At 41.2% G+C, this 21,144-nt stretch overlaps 3 protein-coding genes across 5 annotated transcripts; 1 reads left to right on the top strand and 2 right to left on the bottom strand.

Annotated features, from left to right (window-relative positions):
- Positions 1-4: 4 nt before the first annotated feature.
- On the bottom strand, positions 5-7,760 carry sarm1 (sterile alpha and TIR motif containing 1). 2 transcript variants are annotated; one of them, XM_047593942.1, is made up of 9 exons: positions 7,247-7,760; positions 6,527-7,142; positions 3,181-3,799; positions 2,895-3,107; positions 2,717-2,808; positions 2,300-2,626; positions 2,008-2,197; positions 1,285-1,406; positions 5-1,093 (listed from the first exon to the last, which is right to left on the bottom strand). In XM_047593942.1, exons 2-9 carry the CDS (start codon positions 6,988-6,990, stop codon positions 961-963), a joined length of 2,160 nt encoding a protein of 719 aa, XP_047449898.1. In that variant the 5' UTR covers positions 6,991-7,142; positions 7,247-7,760; the 3' UTR covers positions 5-960. The 2 variants fall into 2 exon arrangements, with proteins under 2 accessions (XP_047449898.1, XP_047449897.1); XM_047593941.1 differs by having other exon boundaries at positions 6,527-7,760.
- Positions 7,761-8,846: 1,086 nt separating this feature from the next.
- Positions 8,847-16,519, top strand: aifm4 (apoptosis inducing factor mitochondria associated 4). The gene is made up of 20 exons (XM_047593943.1): positions 8,847-8,930; positions 9,462-9,690; positions 10,555-10,630; positions 10,744-10,853; positions 10,968-11,077; positions 11,521-11,565; positions 11,669-11,750; positions 11,868-11,980; positions 12,061-12,147; positions 12,324-12,415; positions 12,530-12,660; positions 12,747-12,862; positions 12,951-13,022; positions 13,243-13,306; positions 13,915-13,991; positions 14,238-14,355; positions 14,458-14,556; positions 14,649-14,724; positions 14,831-14,935; positions 15,736-16,519. The coding sequence occupies exons 3-20, from the start codon at positions 10,557-10,559 to the stop codon at positions 15,764-15,766; spliced, it is 1,602 nt and encodes a 533-aa protein (XP_047449899.1). The 5' UTR covers positions 8,847-8,930; positions 9,462-9,690; positions 10,555-10,556; the 3' UTR covers positions 15,767-16,519.
- A 209-nt stretch (positions 16,520-16,728) lies between these two features.
- zgc:153372 (uncharacterized protein LOC767695 homolog) lies at positions 16,729-20,966 on the bottom strand. Of its 2 annotated transcripts, none has more exons than XM_047593948.1 (10): positions 20,782-20,966; positions 19,827-19,957; positions 18,932-19,082; positions 18,716-18,852; positions 18,557-18,626; positions 18,376-18,457; positions 18,159-18,290; positions 17,924-18,066; positions 17,697-17,816; positions 16,729-17,488 (listed from the first exon to the last, which is right to left on the bottom strand). In XM_047593948.1, exons 1-10 carry the CDS (start codon positions 20,854-20,856, stop codon positions 17,411-17,413), a joined length of 1,119 nt encoding a protein of 372 aa, XP_047449904.1. In that variant the 5' UTR covers positions 20,857-20,966; the 3' UTR covers positions 16,729-17,410. The 2 variants fall into 2 exon arrangements, with proteins under 2 accessions (XP_047449904.1, XP_047449905.1); XM_047593949.1 differs by lacking the exon at positions 20,782-20,966 and adding an exon at positions 20,359-20,518.
- Between the last annotated feature and the right edge of the window lie 178 nt (positions 20,967-21,144).

Here is a 21,144-nt window from a genome sequence, read left to right as displayed (position 1 = left end):
ATGATTAGTACTGGACAAACAAAGATAACTTTAATAAATACACAGAGGAGTACATTTAATTAATGAGGTGAGCATTACAGGAAAACAAAATTAAGGCATGATCGGATAACTTAATTTGGAAAGACCACTTAAATAAATCTCATTTCAAGCCTCCGAGTGCCTTATTGATACCGAACGAGGCTGCAAGTTACAGCAATTTTATTGATCAATGAACTTGACTAACACACCCTGATGGCTACTGTGGTTCATTAACAGGACTTTATAAATCATATTTATTTCATCAGAGCAGAATCTTTTTCTTGACTTTACAGTAGTCTGTTATCCGAGGTGTTATATTGCTGGATTAGTTTTCCGTTGTTGTTTTTTTTTTTGACTAGTACACAGTTTCAGTTGCTGAGCAGATGGATAATTAATTAATCATCATGACTTAACACTGAGAAATAAATCTGATATCAACTGTACTTTTAAGTTCTGTTAGTGTATGTTACCTTTATCTACTCTAATAATGCAAACTTTTCCTTAATACTACACGGATGTTTTCGTTGAGGTTTCTTTTTGTAACACAACCTGGAAACAAAACAGACATGTCAGTAAAATCAGAGACCTGCGTTGGTCCTTTTTACAGGTTAAACAAAAGGTGATTCCTTATGCAGTAACCGTTATGAAGTGTTCGTGGATGACTTTGCTGGGTGCTAAATGACAACTGGTCTATCACAGTTATTTTCCTGAGATACAGAAGGCGTATACTGTACCTGATTACACATATACAGCAGTGTGAGAGAGCTGACTTTAAAGGCTTGTTACGTACAACCTGAAGTCCCCTTTTAAATCCCATTCATTTGTTTAATGATGTTTCCATATTAGGTGTTAACGTAACTGAATTCATTTCACATGCTTTTGGGCAGGGCAGAAACAGGTCGACATATAGGACAGGAGGAATATACAGGATTATAGCTGAGGTCAAGCTTTGTTTACGTCGGCCTCTTTCTTCTTCTGCCCTTTGGAGCCGACTGGGCCGTCAATTTGGTCTTGGCGTTCCTTCAGAAAGCGCAGGATCTTCTCGATGGTGGCCTCCTGATACTCATGGGACCATCTGTGTCAAGAGAACCGGCAACAGGAGTTTGATGATGTGCATTCAAATGCTCAATCTGTGTACTCAAACTATTCATGAAAGACATATGCTTTAATGCTTTAATGCATATGCTTTATTAATAATCATAGCATGACGAAACAAGCTGAGGTAAACATGTTACAGACAGGATTTACACCAAACTAACCACTCACTTGATGCCGTTGAAGTTGAGAATTGCTCTCATGTCGTCTGGTAGAGACATGGGGTCAGGCCACATGAAATTATCTGTGACAGGAACTATGTTCTTCTTACCAGCCAGGGCCGTGACTATCTCCTGAAAGAGAAATTATATTTTCTGTGAAATACTAAAATGTGATGTTCCAACATGGAAAAGCGCAAATTACTGGAACCATCTGGGAGTAGAACATCATATGATCACAATATGTACATTTTATGTGGATGAGCTATGTCTGAGAAGAGTTACAACAAAACAAAACTAAAACAACTGGACTACAGGAGTTTCCATAAAGATGACTTCTGTTCCTGAGAAGCTTAAACTGACTTTATTTCAGCTTTGTTTTTGGATAAGATTAAGGGAGCAGTGGCAGCATGTGGTCAACTGGTCACTGATAAACTAGAAGATGTTCAGATTAATCTGGGTGGTGTCATCCAGATGAATGGTTCTCTAATGACCCATGGATATTAACTCTTAAGACTCAAGATGTGTCGAGAAATAACTATTAAGAAGAACGGATGAAGCCACTAGGGTGAAAATTGAAACATCCCCAAGAAACCCAAACAAGTCCTGCTACCTTTGTTTTAGTTACACCACGACCCGGATGACTGAGTTACATACTCACCTTATATATACATATATAATTTTGACATTTGAGGTTTCAACCCTTCGACAAACAGAGGATGGAAAAATGCCTGACCTTATGCACCCAGTCTTTCATGCCGGTGTCACCCATGCACTTGTCGAGTGCGTTGGCGGACAGGACCAGGATGAAGTTACGTGCCCTCTGCACACTCTGAATCAGCTTGTCCTCGAATTTGCCGGCCTCCAGCTTCTCTACATCTATGAAGACGCTGTATCCTCTAACCTGCAGGTGCACCTTCAGAAGGCTGGTGTTGGGATGACATCAACAAAGTAGTGCCTGATTAATCACTTTTTTTTGACTACTTTAATTTGATAATTTTTCTCGCCAATCCTACTTTGGTCCTGACCTTGCCAGTTGGGAGCCGGTGGTGCGACGGTAGCTGATGAAGACATCGGGCCCCGCAGGCTGAGCATCGGTGTGACACGGTTTTAAGGGCTTGCGACTTGCAGACAATATCTTTGCTCTGTGGACTCCGTTGTCTATGTGGCAGTCGTGCTGGAGCTGCAGATCGGTGAGGGTCTGGATGTTGCTGCGGTCCACTCCCGACTGCACCATGCCGTACGTGTACTGACGGAATCGAGGGTCCACCTCGACTAACCAGTCAGCCATGTTGTTTGGGTCGCATGTGGAGTAGTTGGCATAGGTCTTCAGCACACGCAAGTCTCTGAGAAACCTTGACAATGAGATTTTAAGTAAGTACAAGATTAAAAGTAAGAAACACCAGTGTCACACTGGTCAGCCTTGAAACAGTTTAACCACCTACCTCTTGCGGGTGAGGCCTGCAGTCATGCCCAAGTCAGAGCTCAGATCCTGCTCTGTGATGTTCAACAGCAGGTCTCCATCCACTTGAAGCTCCTATATCAAAAATCCCTCACACATCACTGACAGACCAACTGAGCTCTAGATGAATAGGTACTAGTAGTATCGATTCTCTCACTTACCTGGAAACGGTCACAGAAGGCACTGAAGCCAATCTGCTGCAGCCATCTCTGCACTTCACACGTTTTCCAGTTGGGTACAGTTGACAGGATTCGTTTTGGCACTTCCTCTCCCATCATGCTCAGCGCCCGCTTGGCGAGGCCGCAGGCTGTGCCATTACTGGAGTACATGACTATTCTTTTTAGGCTCTGCACTGCCCCAATCTCTTGAAAGATCTTGGAGGAAGGAAAAAAACGCAACTCAGAACAAATCCACCAGAGCAGTAAATAATTCACAAGTGGACTGTACCTTGGTGTTGCGTTGACGAGACTTGATGCTGGTCTCAACACAAAGGTAAAAGGCTGCAATGCATTTTCCCTCCAGCCTTGTGCCATCCAGTAAAGGCAAGAGCTGCTGTAGATCGGATGCGGTCCTCCCCTGCATAGAGTCTGCACTGTCCAATAAACTGCGAGCGAAGTCATCCGGATCCAAAGACGCGATGAACGGCTCCACCAGCTCCAAAGTTCCCGACTTCACCACCTCTTTCTCAATTTCTTTGTTCGCAGCCAAGACAGTCACAGCCAAGCAGGCGTGGAAGCGGATGAGTTCATCCTCCTTGGAAAAAGCCAGAGGGAAAAGCCACTCGGCAGCCTGCTTCTCGATCATCCACCGCTGGCAGCGGTGGCCTCCGTACATGGCACAGTTGGCTAGGGCCACAGCACAGTGACGCAGCACAGTGGGGTCCGTGCCTCTGCACCAGAAGAGGAGGGCATCCAGGGCACCGTTAGAGATGAGCTGGACGGACGTCTCCTCGGTGTGTTTGAACATGTGCTCTAGGATGCCGGAGACACTGCGAGCCAGCTGGGCATCTTCCTGCTGTCGAGTCAGGTTGAGGATGACCCCCAGACCTATGCGTGCTACATAATCCCTGTCAACATAAATTAGTGTTGTGGTTATAATTCATACAGTCTGACCAGTGACCTACAGACGAGATGAGGTACACACAGACGTGTAATGCATAATGTGTTGCGCTGAGATGATAAGGCAAACAATGAATTAGTGGTAACACTTTCTATGAAGGTTGTATTTATAATGCCCTATGAATGCACTCATAATGTTTCATAAGGTGTCTATAAAGCATTATAATGGTCATTATTACATCTATACATATTCACAAGTCATCATAACCAACATCATGATGCATTATGACAACTGGTTATGAATGATTATAATTTTAATCTGAATAGTGCATTTTAAATATGTCAATATCTGCCTAGTCACTTGTTAGTTTTATGATGCATCATAACTACTTTGCTTTGCTAAATGTGTATAGTGATGCATAATGAGTTGCACAATAATCCTTTATATCTGTAGCTAAAAGTATATGTAATAAAGTTATAATAATGTATACATCTCCCTACAGCACACACTTATAAACAGCTATGCAATATCATAAGCGCTATTTGTCAGCTCTAAGTAAAGTTACAAGAATATGACACTATTATTAACAGATATAAGTTACTATGAGTAATTAAAAGGTGCAATGAACTAAGTACTGAGTCTGGCATCTTCACCCCATATACACACAATATTATAAATGACTATGTTAATGTCATAGGTGTTATTTGTCAGCTTTAAGTAAAGTAGTGCAAATGAGGTGTTGTTATATATAGATATAAGATTATAAACAAATATAAGGCACAATGAAATGAGAGCAAAAAGGAATGCATTTAGTTCACTTTATTTTCATTTAAACCAACACACATAATCAGAATGATTGTCAATGCTCTGAGCACATTACACAAACATGTGAAACAGGTCACAAAAGTGGCACGGCGTGGTCCTATACTATGTCATGGTGGTTATCATTGGAACAAAACTCACAATGCCACTGAAATCTATCTTGGGTCATTATGAAATTTTCCATATGCATGCCAGTCTTGCAAATGATGTGATGCAGGCATAAAACCTGTGTGAAATCACATAACAGTAAAGAGGCCAACAGCCCAACAGTAGCCACCAAGCGACCTTATTATTGAAATCTGTAAAACACCCAACTTCCCCTAATCAAAAATATACCCACTTAGCCTCATGTTCATGGTATTTTCTTATATCAAGCATGTGTGACCCACGATTTCTAGCAAGCCAGTACTGCCACTCTATAACTTTCAGGTGTTGCCATGATGCCATTATGTCTTTCTATCCATCTGTCTGTGTGTGTCTGTCTTAATATTTTGTCTTTATTACTGTCTTGTAGTGTGTCTGTCAGTGTGTAATAATGCCAGGAGGCTGCATGGCAGACCTTTAAAGTGGATGTCTGGCGGCATCATGGCAACACCAGTACTGGCTTGCTAGAAATCATGGGTCACGCATGCTTGATATAAGAAAATACAATGTACATGAGGCTAAGCAGGTATATTTTTGATTAGGGGGAAGTTGGGTGTTTTACAAATTTCAATAATTAGGTCGCTTGGTGGCTACCGTTGGGCTGTTGGCCTCTTTACTGTTATGTGATTTCACACAGGTTTTATATCTGCATCACATCATTTGCAAGACTGTCTTGCATATGGAAAATTTCATAATGACCCGAGATAGATTTCAGTGGCATTGTGAGTTTTGTTCCAATGATAACCACCATGACATAGTATAGGACCAGGCCGTGCCACGTTTGTGGCCTGTTTCACGTGTTCTGATTATGTGTGTTGGTTTAAATGAAAATAAAGTGAACTAAATGCATTCCTTTTGTCTTTACTGTCCAGGCTCTCATCCAAAGAATTCCTTTATTTAACTTAACAATTAATTTAATTTAACAATTCCTTTAAATTATTCATCAGGTAAACATACCAGGCATTCAGCTTCTCATATTGACACTGTAAATTAAACATATAACTGGTGGTACAAAAGTGGTTTTCACACTGATCAGGCATAACATTATGACCACCTTCCCAATATAGTGTAGGTCTCTCTTGTGCCTCCAAAACAGTTGTTCCTCATCAGAGAATGGACATGGTCCTTCTGGGAGTGTCCTGTGGTGTCTAGTAAGATAGTGGGGGTCTTTAGATCCTTTGGGTTGAGCGGAGGGGCCTCTGTTGATCAGGCTTGTTCAAGTGCATCCCAAAGATATGTATATTATGTATATTGTGCTGTTCTTCATGTTTTTTTTGTTTTGTTTTGTTTTGTTTTTAAATTGTACATAATCCGTTTTGTGTGTGTGTGTCTGTGTCAGGCTACTTCCTGCTGTGGGTGGCTGCTGCCATCAAGGAGTGTCATTGCTGTGTCTGGACTGGTGTAGGTGGGTGGTACATGTCTAAGTAACATCCACAGGAATGCCAGATCCAAAGGTTTCCCAGCAGAGCACTGAATTGTCACAAGATGGACAATGTTTTTCACTTCTCCTGTCAGGGGTCATACTGATCGGTGTACCAGCCAATAAAACTGCCTCGATCATAAAGCCTGCTGTGTTAAGCTTCTTTTTGTTCGTCAGAGCTGAGCTGAACGCGTAATTTTCCACGTGCTTGTCTCTAAATGCAAATAAACTATTTTGCACTGCATAATGAGATGCTTATGTCCCTGCACAATAAATATACCAAATGAGAAACAACATCAGAAATGTATTTTTACAGTGCAAGTGTCCACCTTGTTGTTTTCACCCTACCTGTTCTCCGAGATCAGAATCTGCTCCAGCAGTTTTGCAGACTCGTACGTGATCTCCACGGCAGGTGTCTGTTGGAGGTGAAGCAGCAGCTCCAGGCCTCCATCCAGCCGGATTCTGTTGCAGATCTCCTCGGCGACCTGACGCCCCACGGTGGGCAAAACCCAGGCCTCCTCCACCAGCTGAAAGATCTCGGCTATGGCTCCGCGGGTCTCGTCTGAGTCGGAGGTCTCCTTGGCCGACTTAAGCCTCCTGATTGCGGAGCGCAGGGCGGGAAGCGAGGTGTCCAAAACCGCCTGCACGTCGGCATGGATTCCCGGAGAGATCGCCTTGGGATCGCACCCGGAACCGCTCCTCCCTCTCTGCAACCGGCTGACATATTCCGGCACGGTGAGTCTGTCTGAGCTGAACATGATGGAGAAATGTCGATAGAGTCGCCACAGGAAGAAAGTCAGAGAGAAGAGCATCTACCGACGCAAACGAGCCTGTGCGGTGTCAGGGGATGCGTACTGGTCTACACCACTGAAATGAGTTTGTTTACTGGGGCCTGTAACCCCCCTCAGTCATATCCAGCCCTGGAAACAGCCTATTCCTGCAGATGCTCCAAGCAAGGCCTCAGCTGTGAATCACAAGTGACAGCTTTCATCAAATTGCATCACCTCTCTCTGGCAGCGAGCCTTTAAAGACTCATAAGTAGATCTTGAGCAGCGGGTGTTTACGCACCGTCCCGTCTTCTAAGCTGCTGCTTTGTCGTCCTCACCCCTCCGACCAATAGATTTACAGCCTGAAGAGACGTCCTTGCAGAGGCAAAATCTCAGGATCGATCTGGAAAACAAAACTGTTTTTCCAGGAAAATAACTAATTATTGTCCGTTTATCCTTTTTCCACTGAGATTTTGCAGACAAAGGAGGCCTGTTGTTTTCATGGTGGTGCCTTCCTCCGCATCCGATGTCATGTTTCCACAAAAAAAATACCAACTATGATGCTTCCCTCTAGAGGCAACTCCTGACCGGTCGCATCCTTTGGTCAGCATCCGCAGGTTCCCTGTATCTTCAGGGGTCTGCACCGCCCACCGGCTCCAGATCAGATGCAGCCGGTCTTGTGTCACAGTCAGTTTCCTCGTCGGGATCCGTCCCCCCCTCCTCTTGGCCCGGCCCCCTCCCACAGCAATCGCTGCTGCAGTGGACGCGCGTTCAGTGCAAAGCTCGCCCACGAAATGACCTGCTCGTGCCACGGAGGTCGCAAGGAAGGAGAGCCACGAAGCCCAAAAAATGTCGCAATTTGTGCAATCGTTTTGTTGAATACAAATGCGATTCGTGAAAATTGCACTGAATCAGCTGAACTCAAGTGTTGCAAAAATCATAAAAATCTTTCATGTTCTTGTAGTAAGATTTTATGCAGTATAATGTAACTTTAGATATATATATTATGCTTTGATTTCTTTGGAGATATGGGTTTATTTGTAAGACTCATGATAATATTCCAGTGTTTTAGCCATTAACTAGTCCCTGCACAATAAGGTGAATAATGTCCTTACATCCCACTGCCAGACATTGTGGATGGTCCATTAAATTCACTTTTGGAAAAATCTGGTGAGCTACAGCAGTGTTCTGGGGTAAGTGATTGACCTTCCTGTGCATGATGGGTTCAAAAACAATAAAGTGATAAGAGGCAGATGTAGAAAAGCAGGCGAGCAGCACCGCACAGACACACATACAATACAAACACAGAGACACAGACAAGGGAGCCCTGGAGAAACAGGCTGGAGGGAGACAGACAGCAAGACTTAGTTAAAATCATTTCTACTAAATTTTTATGTTTTTTATCCCAGGTGTACAGCATCATAGAGCAAACTGTGCTGGGGTGTATGCCATGTCCTCTTTAGAACATTTTGTCATGAACGTGTCTCAGAAAGTTAACGTTTCTCTCAACACACCAAATTGTTTCCTCATAAATCTATTTTAAATGTTCATAACTCATGTTCAATAAAGAAATTTGGTTTATTAAAAACTCTTATTTGGGTCGTTTTATACTTCATTTCTGTAACAACATTGCTCTTGACCAAGTGAATTACTCTAAACAAGTAAGTGTAGGAATGTGATTAATCTCTGATATTTGAAATACTGAGAAAGAAGAACTAACATGTGATAGTGCACTCTCAGTTTAATTTGGTCCAGTGAACTAGAGCTGATGAAGTCTGAAAGTCATCTTTTGGATAATAAGCTTATAGCTCCACCATCTGGACAAGTGGTGATAATTTTGCTGTGATGTGTAAAACATGCTGTAACACACTGTACCTTGTGTCTTCATGCTGTCATTGTGGTTCATGTGGACTTCCTGTTTCCTTGTATTACTCAAGCAGACCCAGGTCAGGATTGGAAATGCATCAAACTCCAGACTAAGACAGGTAATGAGGAGGATTTATTTAACAATTGAACAAATTCGACTCAAATAAGAAAAATACTTCAGATGTAAAGTGACACCTGGTAGCACGGTCTGCTGGCTGACACAGCTATAATTGTTGCTTCAAGATGTGACCTTCAGGGGTCACTTCATTAAAAAGGCGAGACTCTGTATCACTCAAATTACAGAATACATAATTCTTACAGTCTATAATGTATGGTTTATCAGCAGAAATACTGAACGTATATGTTTTTGGACACGGACAGATTTGTTTTTACTATTTTCAAGTTTTCACAAAACATATTCCAGTCACAAATAGCCTATATAATGACTTGAAGTTCAGACTATTTTTTAGCTGTAATTTAAGGATATTCCCACAAATTGGAGGAAAAATGTAGAAATACAGCCATTTTTTTTTATACCCTCCCACATTTTATTAGTGTCTAATAAATAACTGGACAGCTGACAAATGATTATATTATCGCTGTTGGTGCTAATGTATGTGTGTGGGTGCGCGCGTGTGTGCATCCTGCAGGAGCTGGGAATTATCTCCCCCCAGTGGATTTCAGGGTGTAAAGCTGTGCCTCTGACCCCGGAAGTCCTTCCTTGGTTACGGTTGGCTGTGATAGGAGCTCGCGCGACGCACGGGACTCCGCCTGGCTGTCACGCGGCCGGTTCCGCTGCGCTCGTTCTTGTTTAAAACGCTGCGGAATCCGAAGCGGCCCGAGCAGCGGATTCTCTCACCTTCAGGTGCAAGAAAACAGGTGAAAACATATTTGTCTAATTAGTGTAGTTTAATGTTTGAAATGCACACATGGATAATATGTGCTACTTTACATCCACTCGATAGGATATTTTGTCACATAAACGTTATATTTATTTATCCTACGTATGGGATAGTAGCGCGGAGTTTGACAAGAATATTTGCAAGAAACAATAACGAATTTAACAGGAAAATGTTATAATAAAATATACAAATATAACAACACTGAGAATTGTATAGTGAAAAAAAAATTATATTATGAAATCATTTTTTTTGTCGTCATAGTTACGAGAATACACACACTTGTGATGTGAAAACGAATTCTTCCTAATGTGACAGTCCTGCACCAAAACACTTTCCATGGTCAGAAAGGTGGTTATTCAGGCGTGTGGTCGTTTTGGAGGAAGTAGTTAGAAGTGCTGTGAAACTGTATTGAATCAAACACTAAAGTGTTTCTGTTATTTAGCTCACTGATTACAATAGGGTTGTCAAAATAATGGAAAAAAAATGTTGGTGCAACACATTTCAATAGTTCAACAAACCACCGCCTCCAAAATGAAAACACAGCTTAATCAACAACTCTCTCAGGTATTTCAAGATAATGCTGAATATCATATTACCATATATTACCATATACCTTCATGACACTAAGATTTAGTGCGGGACTCCATGTCCCTTCTCTTGTGTATCGACTGAACTACTTAAACTCTTATCTGTTTTGTATTTTACCCTTAAAGGTTGTTTAAATAATGGGTGCAGCTGCTTTAACCTTCTGCCAAAAATAAGTGTAATTCTTTTGTAGATATAAAACAGACAGAGTCAACAACAGATTCATTCAAGTGTTCGCGTGATTTTTGTCTCGCAGGAATGAGTCGGTGCCAAGAAGCAGATGAGGAGGTGACTGGGCTGGTGTGTCAAGTGGACGACCTCAAAGATGGACAGTGAGTCACAGGTCCTTTGGAGGAAGACCGGGTTTTTGGTTTAGTTATCTGTGACTCTGTGTTATTGCTATGTTGTTCTACATCTCTCACTTTGTGTTTTGTGACTATAATAGGATGAAAGAGGTGACTGTGGAGGATCAGAAGGTGCTGTTGGTCCGTACACAGGGTCAGTACAGCGCTGTTGGAAGTCAGTGCTCTCATTACAACGCACCTCTGGTTAAAGGTACAGCCCTAATTTGTCTCCAGATTCTTTCACTCACTATATGTATGTATGTAAATATAGCTATCAACATTTGTTTCTATGTACTTGAACATATCTGAATTAATTCATTTCCAGGAGCACTAGTCGGTGACAGAGTGAGGTGTCCTTTTCATGGAGCTTGCTTCAATGTGAAAACTGGAGATATTGAAGAGTATCCAGGTCTGGACTCTCTGCCCAGCTACAAGGTAAAAAAAAAATCTAAATAGTATAGGATAATAAATCCAAGAGATAGATCTTCTCCTATCTATATAAGATTAGGTTGCACTTATTTCTTTTTACTGTGAACATTACATTTAAGCTCATAAACATTCAAACAAAAGTGTAACAGAACTTCTACATGTGACATTCAGAGTAGATATTGTCTCACACCTATGCAGCGGTTTAGTTAATCAAGCAAATGAAGTGTTTAATTTAAAATTTGCAGTCAACCTCAATGTATTTCACCATTTTTCTGCTGTCTGTTGTTCAGGGAACTTCCTGAAGCTTTCAGAACAGTTCCTTTATTTAGAATTAGAGCTTTTTTTTTTTTCTTTCAGTGTTTGTTAATAACATTAATAAATTCCTCTTTCAGGCTTTGAAGGTGGACAGCAGCTAGAGAAATGATCATTAATTTTGTTCAAATTTACAGGTCAAAGTTGAGGATGGCAAGGTGTATGTTTCCATCAACAGAAAAGTAAGAAACAAAAGTAAAAGACGCTTAAAATGATCACGTTTTTTGTGTTTAATAAGTAACTTAACAAAAAAAAAAAAACTCCTTTGTGTTTTTGTTTCATCAGTCTCTGCAGTCGACCAAGCGAGTGAAGGAGATGTGTAAGATGGAACCAGGCGTCAAACACACTATTGTGCTCGTAGGAGGAGGTAAGGACTTGATATAATACGCACCAGATGTGGTTAAACTCTACTTTATTTCTTAAATCTCAGACAGAAAAAAAACCCACCCTGAATATATATATATATATTTCTTTTTTTTTTTAGGCCCCGCTTCTCTGGTTTGTGCTGAGATGCTGCGACAAAATTGCTACCAGGGTCAGATTATTATTATCACCAAAGACACCCTGGCTCCGTTTGACAAGCCCAAACTGAGCAAGGTAAGAACAAACGACTGTACTCTGCTGAATGAGTAGTTCAGTGTTTGCTGTTTTTTAGTAAATTTCATGACCTCTTCCAGGCTCTGAATGTGGACAGCAGCAGCATCCTCCTCCGCTCCAGTGACTTCTATCAACAGTATGGGATAGAAGTGCGGACGCAGAAAGAGGTGAGAGACAAAAGCATTGGGAAGCAGCCGTCATTAATAAACCACTGCTTTTCCATGATGCGACAAGATAGAAAGTATGCCTCGAAAATAGTCTGCCTTGCCAAACCCGATCCTCTCTGCAGCAAACGTGTGCTTTGCAGAAGAAATGTCATTCTGTATGTTGTGTTGTGTTGCAGGTGATGTCAGTAAACCCGACTGATAAGACGGTGAAGATGAACGACGGCGCTGTGCAGCGGTATGACCAGCTCCTTATCTCCACGGGCTGCAGGCGAGTTCATCTTGATCCTCAACAAAAGCAAACTGAAAAGCATCAGGTTTGAGATCAGTGGAACTGTTGAGTTTAGATAACAGCAACATAATCTTTTTTTTTTTTTTTCAACAGAGCTCGGCCTCTCAGCTGTCCTGGATCAGACCTGAAGGGAGTGAAGTTGCTGCAGAGTTACGAAGACGCCAAAGAGATCCACAGCTCCTGCCTCGGCAAGAAAGTTGCCGTTATTGGAGCGTCCTTCATAGGTTATCTTCTTGTTTTGTTTTGTTTGGATGAAATGATCCTCTCTTTTCTCAGTTTTAAATAAGATCTTGCAACCACTTTCCTGCAGGTATGGAGGTGGCCTCCTACTTATCGGACAAAGCCGCCAGTGTGGCTGTGGTTGGTAACTCCAGCTACCCTTATGAGCGCTCTCTGGGGCCGGAGATTGGCAACATGTGCATGCAAGTAAGGTTTTGACAGCAATTGTGCAAAAGGGATTTCTTGAGTTTTAATTTTAAAAAAAATAAACTTAAACTTATTTTTTTCTTTTAAGATGCTGGAAGAACAAAATGTGAAGTTCTACATGAAGGATGGAGTCACTGAGATCAGAGGGGAGAACGGCAAGGTAGCATTTTACTCTATTATTAAAACAACTTGTGGCAGTAATCTTTACTTATTATAGCAGAAAAAAAAAATAATGACAGTGACCCAACATGAACATTACTTTCTACCATTAAAGCTGTGATTTTCCTGCAGTGATTTCAGTTGAATAATGTTAATGTTACATGTTACTTCTGAAGTTAATTCTGCTGTCGGTCCTTTAATCTGGTCTTTATTTCTTTCAGGTGAAGGGCGCAGTGCTGAAGAGTGGCACAGTCCTGGAAGTTGATGTGGTGATTGCTGGAATTGGTAATTTTCTGGGCTGCCAGTTGATTGAAATGTTTAAACAAATTTGCAGAATATTCTCCAGAATAACTGAGCGTGATCCGTCTGGCTTGGATAGCAAGTGGTCTTTAAAACTCAAAGTGCTCCGGCGGTCACACAGCTCGCATCAACAATAAATTTGAAGTTTAAAGGACGATTACTGCTCAAGGAGGTTTGTTTTGGCTTTGTTAAGGCTGCATTGTTTCCTGATTTCCCAAAGCGATTTGTTCAGTTCTGCTGATTTGTGAAACATGTTGAGCTGTTAATGATTTATATCACGCATTGAAATCTTTGAAATCTTAGGACGAACGTGCCTTAATTGCACATCAAAAATATTTGTGGCATCAAAAGGTATTTGGTTATAATCATGTTGATCTTGACAACTCTAATAATTTATTGTTGTGTCTCGAGATGTTGGGATGCACCCTTTTATATCACAGATATCACAGAATGCAGATCAGAGATTTGAGAGGTTTTGAAGATCGTTTGTCGATGCTGTTGCTCTACTATATCCGTCATTTTTAATTTAACAAAATAAATCAGATCAGATGGTACAGTTCTGCAATAATTAAACAAAAACATTTGTTTTTCAGGTGTAATCCCCAATTCAGACCTGTTGTCAGGAAGTGAGGTTGAAGTGGATTCAAAGAAAGCTGTGATTGTTGATAAGGTAACAAAGTCAATAGAGCGCGCTCACCCAAACTGTAATCACCTCTATTGACATAGCCAACAAAGCATATACATAAAGCTTAACATTACTACATACACAGATTAGGCTAGACTGATGGATATAGTTGATTTAATGGGCTTGTTTTTGTTTTATATATACTTTTTTTATATATACTGAATTGCTGTGCAAGTACTGTACACTGAATGTCTAATATTGAGACTCTTGCTATAAACTCTCTTGTATCAGTTCATGAGGACCAATATACCAGATATTTTTAGTGCTGGAGACATCACCTCCTTCCCTCTGACCATCCGCGGTGACCAGAGGGTCAACATTGGTCACTGGCAAATGTCACAAGCTCAAGGTAAAAGGCTTGATGATTAAAAAACTGATTTGTTTTTGTGAAGACAGTTACATAAACATTTTAAGCATTCTTGTTTTTTTGTTGTTTTTTTTTTGGAACCAGGAAGAGTAGCAGCCCTCAACATGCTGAAGAAACCAACCAGATTTGAATCTGTGCCTTTCTTCTGGACCGTGCTGCTTGGGAAGAGTATCCGATACGCAGGTGGAGTATTTCCTGAGAAAGTGACACATATATATTTATATATATATAACCCTGGGTTGCACTGAATCTCTGTTTCTTTTTATTCTTCCTAGGCTATGGGGACGGATACACCGAGATCATTTTCAAAGGCAAAGTGGAAGAAAGGAAATTTCTGGCCTTCTACATAAAGTGAGGCGCTGCGAAGTAATTCCTCCTCATACAGCTGAACGTGACTTCTTGCCATTTGTGTTAAACTTCTGTGTTTTTTTTTTTTTTTTTTGTCTTTTGTTAAAAGGGATGAGGTGGTCGTGGCTGCGGCCAGCATGATGTTTGATCCCGCTGTGGCTCGCCTGGCTGAGCTGATGGCAGCTGGCCAGATCATAACAAAGGCACAGGCTCAGTGAGTAGCAACCATGTTTATTCAAGCTGAACTTTGTACTTGATTTGATAACTAAATTTATATACACATTAAACGCACAACATGACTTCAGTCGTAAAAACAGCGGGTTCAGTTTGAACTTTTGAAGCTTCACCGGTATCGTTTTTCCACTTATAACCACATATAACAAAAAAAGAAGATGTGTTTACACCCTTCTAATACCAGTTCCAATGTGGCCTGTATGATCCAAATGAGGTGGATACTCAAGGCATTTCTGCTTCTTTGTGCATTCAGGTCACACTTACAGTAAAACAGGTGATAAAACAAAGTGTGTTTTGAGGCACAGTGAACAGCTAAAAGTTGCTGAGTCAGATCTGACCCTTGCTCCACTCCAGCTCCACCCTCTCATTCAGTATAGTCAACCTGCGTTTCAATAAGAGCAATATGTCAGTCGCCAAAATGCCAACTCTGCGTCAATTTGCATGGCTGGTTCACTGAAACAAGCTGCATGTGACAGAGTTATAAGTGATGGACCAGAACGGGTAAAAACTGGTAAATATAACATTTAAAAATAGTGTTTATAGCCCCTTTAACTATTATTTAACTATTAGTTTATGCCAGGTGGTGGACATTGATGGAGACTTGCAGGATATTAAAGATGCAACAGTAAACATGCACCGCAAATTAACAAATTAAAAATGTAGATAATAGTCACATAAACACTAAAAGGAAATAAATGATATACGTTCTGTGTAAACATCATACCCAAATCACGGGTTAAGACACTGAATGTTTACTCTCTTCCCTCCTAATCTGTGCAGAGCTGATGACTTGAGCTGGCTGCAGATGTAACCGGGTTCCCGCTGTATCCAGGAGCGACGCCTCTCACCGAGGAAGGAGGTCGCCTCTCTCTTCGTTGTTTTCTCTCCCTCTTTATCTAATAGTGCCAAACTCAATTGCACAATTTACTGCCGCAGGTCTGCTGCGAGCCAGTCAGACTGGTCCTTTGGTGTTGATTAAGTGTTACCATAGTATTTGCTTTTGTGCGCGCTACATAACCTGATCCCCCACAAAGAGGATTGTTGACATGTGACTTCTGTTACATATCAGAAGTAGATATCACCACTAAAAGTGTGATAGACACTTAAAGTTTAAAGACTTGAAAACAATTTAAATGTTAGTAAAATATATATATATTTTACATGCTACTTTATCTTTTTTAATTTCAAAACTCATGCATCTTTCCACATTATAATTATGAGTAAGATATTTTAAAAACTAAACTATAACGCACACCAAATACAGTGATAAACATTTATTTTCTTTTGTTCCATTTGTACTGTAATGTCTAAATGCCTTTGTCCGTTCATATTTACAGCAGGGCTATAACTTATTATTTACTCTTTACAGAGTGACACTGTGTCATTTTAAAACATCTCATAGCTACTTACAATAGGTCTAGACGCTTTGTGATGTTATACTCAGGTATAAAACTTGTCTATTGGGAATTTCAACACATTTACATTTATATTTTATCATATTTGAGGTTGTCATCCTGTGTTTCTGTTACACTCCCTTCAATAAACCATTCCTTGTGTGCAGAGATTCCTTGCATTCAGTTTTATTTTATTAATTTAGACCAGGGGCCTTCTACGATTTTTAGACCAAGGACCCCCAGACTGAGAGATTGAGTAGGGACAACCCTACCTACTATATGTGTATATTAAACGCTACCTAGTGCTATTTATAAATATACATCACTGTTATCATTTTGCATTCAAAATGCAGTAACTCCCTGTTGAACATTCATGGTGTAGGCATTTGACAGTTGTATTTATGTGTCAGGGCATTTATTAAGTTTTAATGATACATTAAAATCTTCCTTTGAGAAGCACAGTCTACTTTCCGTCATGTTGGCTGCTAGTACAGAGATCAGGTTTTTGCTTCACAAACGATGGCAGAATCATGTATTTTCTATTTCATGTATGTTTCACATTCATTTGATAGGTAATGATGTTGCATTTGAGGTGACAGTTCTGCAGAGAAAGATTCATTTCATTCTTCACAAAAAGACATCTTAATGAGAAGTGAACACTGTTATTCATTATATTGTTACAGAATATCACTGTTGACTATGAACATGTCTGAGATTATCTAATAAAATGTATTAATCAATATTTAATTTTTTACTTTACAAAACTGAACAGTCAAACCTAAAAGAAAACAGCAGAAAAGGGGAAGGTGCTGCCAAACAGAAAAAAAAAAAATTGTAGTTGCAGTAGTTAAAGTAAAGCATAAAAAGCTGAGTCGGGCATCACACCGGACACTGAACCAGAAAAGATGCTCTAGTGACACTTTCGATTTAGCTTTGCTTTTAGTAATGCAATCTGTGCTGTGCTGAATTAACCTGTAATGTGAATTAATATCAACATTTAATTTTAAAAGGTTTTTCAGTTATCTTCAAAACCATTTTTTTTTCTGGATGCAGCTGCCTCTTTATTTGCCTGTTTTGGAGCATTGCTTCACAGAGGATCCCAGCTTGTCGGCCAGGAGAAACGGGTTGAGGTGGCAGTACTGAGAAAAAACAAAGAAGATCAATGGTCACTAACTCAAGTGGACACGTGAAAATATCAGAACTTAGGCTGTACAGCTGCCAAGCCAACAGCTTGTTTTACACACTTCTGATGCCGCCTATTTCAAATGTTGTGTTTGATTTGTCAATAGGGTCAGCAGTTAATTCCTTTCAGGATTAGAGCGTTTATAAACTCAGGATATCGGCTACCTGTGGAGCTGACTCGCAGCAGGGCTGTTTATCCAGCATCTGGATTTCGAAATCTGAATTGAAACGGGAACTCTGGAGGATTGTTGCCATCTCCGCGTCCACCTCCACGGCCTCGTCTTTCTGCGGAGTAAACCCAAACATCTTCACGTCAGGCTTCTTCTTACCATTTAATACACGTTGCAGTGTAAATACTGACAAAGCAACTGAGCCTTAGCCTGAGTGACGACCTTGAAACAGTGGGAGGAATCAAACTTCAGCTGATCTGGGAAGTCTGCCACGGTTCCTTTGTAGGTCACGGTTGCTTTTGTCGCCACTGGACTTTTGGGCGGCTTGAAGAGCCTGTAAGTGCCTGAAACGTAGCTGATGTCCCCTGTAAAATGGAAAAGCTCGCTCAGATATTCAGTAAAAAAAAACACTGTTCACTTTGTTGTCTACGGAGGGATATTTCTTTTTATTTTTTACCTGCTTTTGCTTTGAGCTCACTGTTGTGGACCACGATGAGGCTGGCTGAGACGAGGAGCGGCGTGCTGAAGCCGATGTCTTGGGCCAGCGAGATGAGGTCTCGCCAGAACAGAGAGCCTCCCATTCCCTCACCTCAGCCAGACAAGAGAGGACGTTATGTGCTATGTACTCAGCTTTTATTCTACTCAGTTAAGAAGATAATGTCGCTTTGCTTTACCCCAAAGGACCGGGTCTTGCTTCAGGTGGTCGGGGATGACGCTGCTGGCGTACATGTCGCTGAAGTAAAGCTCGCCTCCCTCCTGCATGAAACAAGGAAGAGATGAGAATATGAACACAAGACATTTTACTTCCGCGCAGCGTTTTTTTTTTAAATTATTATTCTCATTCTTCAGACGAACCTTTAGGACATTGTAGGCTTGCTGCAGCACTGCTCTTTTATCAGGACACAAGCAGATGACACAGTTGGATCTGGACAGATTTGAGAGGAAAAACTATTTAACTACCTGTCACATATTTTTATAACCGGCTCATGTATCTCAGCTACAGCTTCAACCCACAGCACGACATCGATTGAGTCACTCTGTATGCCGGCTTCCCCGAGCTTCTCCATGTAACCCTGGACGAAGCTGACGTTGGGTTTCTCGTAGCCAAACTTCTTCTGATGATACTCCACGTACTGACGAGACACTGTGATCTAAATGAATAGGAGCTTAATCCGTATGAGAAAGTACAGGGGTCGAGTGAAGTTGTGCGTAAGTTTCGTGTGTAAGTACCAGCTCCGTCGTCATGTCTATCCCAGTCACGTGTCCGCTCGGCCCAACGAGTTTACTGAAGGCGAAGCAGTCTCTGCCGGAGCCGCTGCCGAGGTCCAGGACCCTGCAGCCTTCGAGCTTCGCTGGAAACGGAAGGCCGCAGCCGAAGAATCTGGAGAAAAAATATCGGTAATTAAAAGCTACTACAGATTAAGGGAAAAGTTTCCAGATGTTAAAGATGTCACTGGGTTATGTTCACACAACGGTTTGACAGATTTAAATGTATCCTTCTTAACATGTTAATGGTTTTCTGCCCTGTGTGTTGAATCGCGTTCGTAAAAATATTTATTCTACATATTATTTCTCCTATAAATTACAGAATGTTTGAACGACGTGCAAGAGTTTCATCTGGTTTTCTCCAGTTTGGGGTTATGTCAGTTACTTACATGCACAGTTGTTTGTTGGTTGCTTTGACCTTTAAATCTTTGATCTTTAAAATGCTGCCAGATCTTGAAAGATTTCTCTGCTTTTTAAGCGCAGGGAGAATTTGACAGGACCATCAAATGGGCCCACGTGTGGAAGACTCCTCAAGCAAGGTTAAGCTTCCTCATTGAGGCCACCCACGACACCCACCCCACTCCGAGCTTGCGTCGACGGCATGTCTCTGAGGTAAACTGCCAACTCTGCAATGCCCCAAACCCAAGCCTGCAGCCTGCAACGTGAGATGTACTGGGATTAACGGAGTGAAACGTCAATGAAGGGTGGCTCCCAGCTGAAGACCCTGCAGCTATCTCACCGGCACCATCGGAGGTGACGTCAGACGGCCCTTACCTGTATTTACATCCGAATCTACTCAAAAGTTACATCCGAATACTCAAAAGTCAATGTAAACATGAGTCACGGGAGACAGCTGTACCTTTTGGTCACCTCGGGGTGAACCAGGCTCAGAGCTTCTGTGACGCTTCTTGGCACCGAGCGGGGCATACTGCAGGAGGATGCACTCGTCTGCAAATCACTGGATGTCTCCATTCGTTTGCCATAGTACTGCTGCACAGACGGAACAGAAAACACACAGTCTTAACTCATGCTGTCACACTTAAAAGTGTTCCTTTACAGGCTGCTGTAAGTTTTAATTTTATTTTTCACAAAGAAATGTAACAAAAAATAGGCTACATACTACTCACAACAGCCTGTTTTCACAATTGAATTGAAGGAGCATGAAACATGAGGAACACATTTAATTTCGTGTCAAACTATTTGTGAAGAACTTTTGCTTTAACTGTCTTCAAAGCACTTCCTCATTATGTCTGAGATTAGACAAAAAAAACACAACTTTCATTCTCTCTCAACTCTGGTTGAGAAACTATTATGTAATGTCAGAGCAGCTTTTAACATCTCCACAAACTCGTAGTTGAGCGGTGGCTGCTCCGCATTCAGCAATAAACTACCTTCACGTTTTCCCGCACGTCGTCACTTGTCGCCATTTCGCCAGAAAGACGTTCAAAGCAATGGTACAAACACACGAAAAGCAGTGTTTCCACACGGTATCAGGGGTGAACACTGGTTAGTGGTGAATGAAAAGTTGCATTCAGGTCACATTCGCCCCTCTTCCGGTACATTTATCTTCAGAATAAAAGCGTCATTGCGCACAAATTAGGAGCGCAGAATTTTGTAGTATAAAACCACAGACTACATAGAGATATGTACAAAACTAACAAAGATATGTTTCTTTAAAAGTTACCATTGTGTTTTTTTTTATGTTTCATATTTTAACTCAACGCGAAGACTGACACGCGTTTATATTGTAGGTGCAAAGGGTTTAATCATTTATTTGTCATGTTAAGTTGGGCAGTGCACCACCACGCACTTACCTCTGTATAATAAATGTGCTCTGATAATGAAAGACACCACACAGATAAGGGTTTCGGGATCAGCCAGGACATCATAGGAGGAGTGAAACAATTGGACTTTTCTATGCATGAAAAAATCCCTCATCTGTTAGCGTACTATGAAGTCAGTAAACAGTTAATGACTAAAAGCTGAGATGAAGAAGTTTGTTTTGTACTTATTGTTCCTACCTCATCTTCTCATTTAAATGCAGTTTCCTTTCATTATTTTTTAAACCAAATGATATCTTTATGACAAATTAGTTTTACACAAACTCTAGAATCGGCCCTTTTCGCAGACACTCAATGAAAAATGACAATAACTAATCTTGAAGGCGCCACTCCGAC

The sequence above is a fragment of the Mugil cephalus genome, chromosome 9 (assembly GCF_022458985.1).
Source record: "Mugil cephalus isolate CIBA_MC_2020 chromosome 9, CIBA_Mcephalus_1.1, whole genome shotgun sequence".
Taxonomy (NCBI): Eukaryota; Metazoa; Chordata; class Actinopteri; order Mugiliformes; family Mugilidae; genus Mugil; species Mugil cephalus.
Note: the sequence above shows the minus strand (reverse complement) of the source record. Positions and strands in the feature narration are given on the sequence as shown.

Excerpts from the sequence above, each read along its gene's own strand:
- sarm1 (XM_047593941.1), bottom strand. The coding sequence starts at position 6,990 with ATGCTCTTCTCTCTGACTTTCTTCCTGTGGCGACTCTATCGACATTTC. Across the intron at positions 2,627-2,716 it reads GCAGGCCTCACCCGCAAGAG|GTTTCTCAGAGACTTGCGTG; the intron begins GTAGGTGGTTAA and ends CTCATTGTCAAG. Across the intron at positions 1,407-2,007 it reads TGAAAGACTGGGTGCATAAG|GAGATAGTCACGGCCCTGGC; the intron begins GTCAGGCATTTT and ends TTTCTCTTTCAG.
- aifm4 (XM_047593943.1), top strand. The coding sequence starts at position 10,557 with ATGAGTCGGTGCCAAGAAGCAGATGAGGAGGTGACTGGGCTGGTGTGT. Across the intron at positions 10,631-10,743 it reads GACGACCTCAAAGATGGACA|GATGAAAGAGGTGACTGTGG; the intron begins GTGAGTCACAGG and ends TGACTATAATAG. Across the intron at positions 11,566-11,668 it reads ATGTTTCCATCAACAGAAAA|TCTCTGCAGTCGACCAAGCG; the intron begins GTAAGAAACAAA and ends TTGTTTCATCAG.
- zgc:153372 (XM_047593948.1), bottom strand. The coding sequence starts at position 20,856 with ATGATGTCCTGGCTGATCCCGAAACCCTTATCTGTGTGGTGTCTTTCA. Across the intron at positions 19,958-20,781 it reads AGCACATTTATTATACAGAG|CAGTACTATGGCAAACGAAT; the intron begins GTAAGTGCGTGG and ends CCGTCTGTGCAG. Across the intron at positions 18,627-18,715 it reads GACTCAATCGATGTCGTGCT|ATCCAACTGTGTCATCTGCT; the intron begins GTGGGTTGAAGC and ends AAATCTGTCCAG.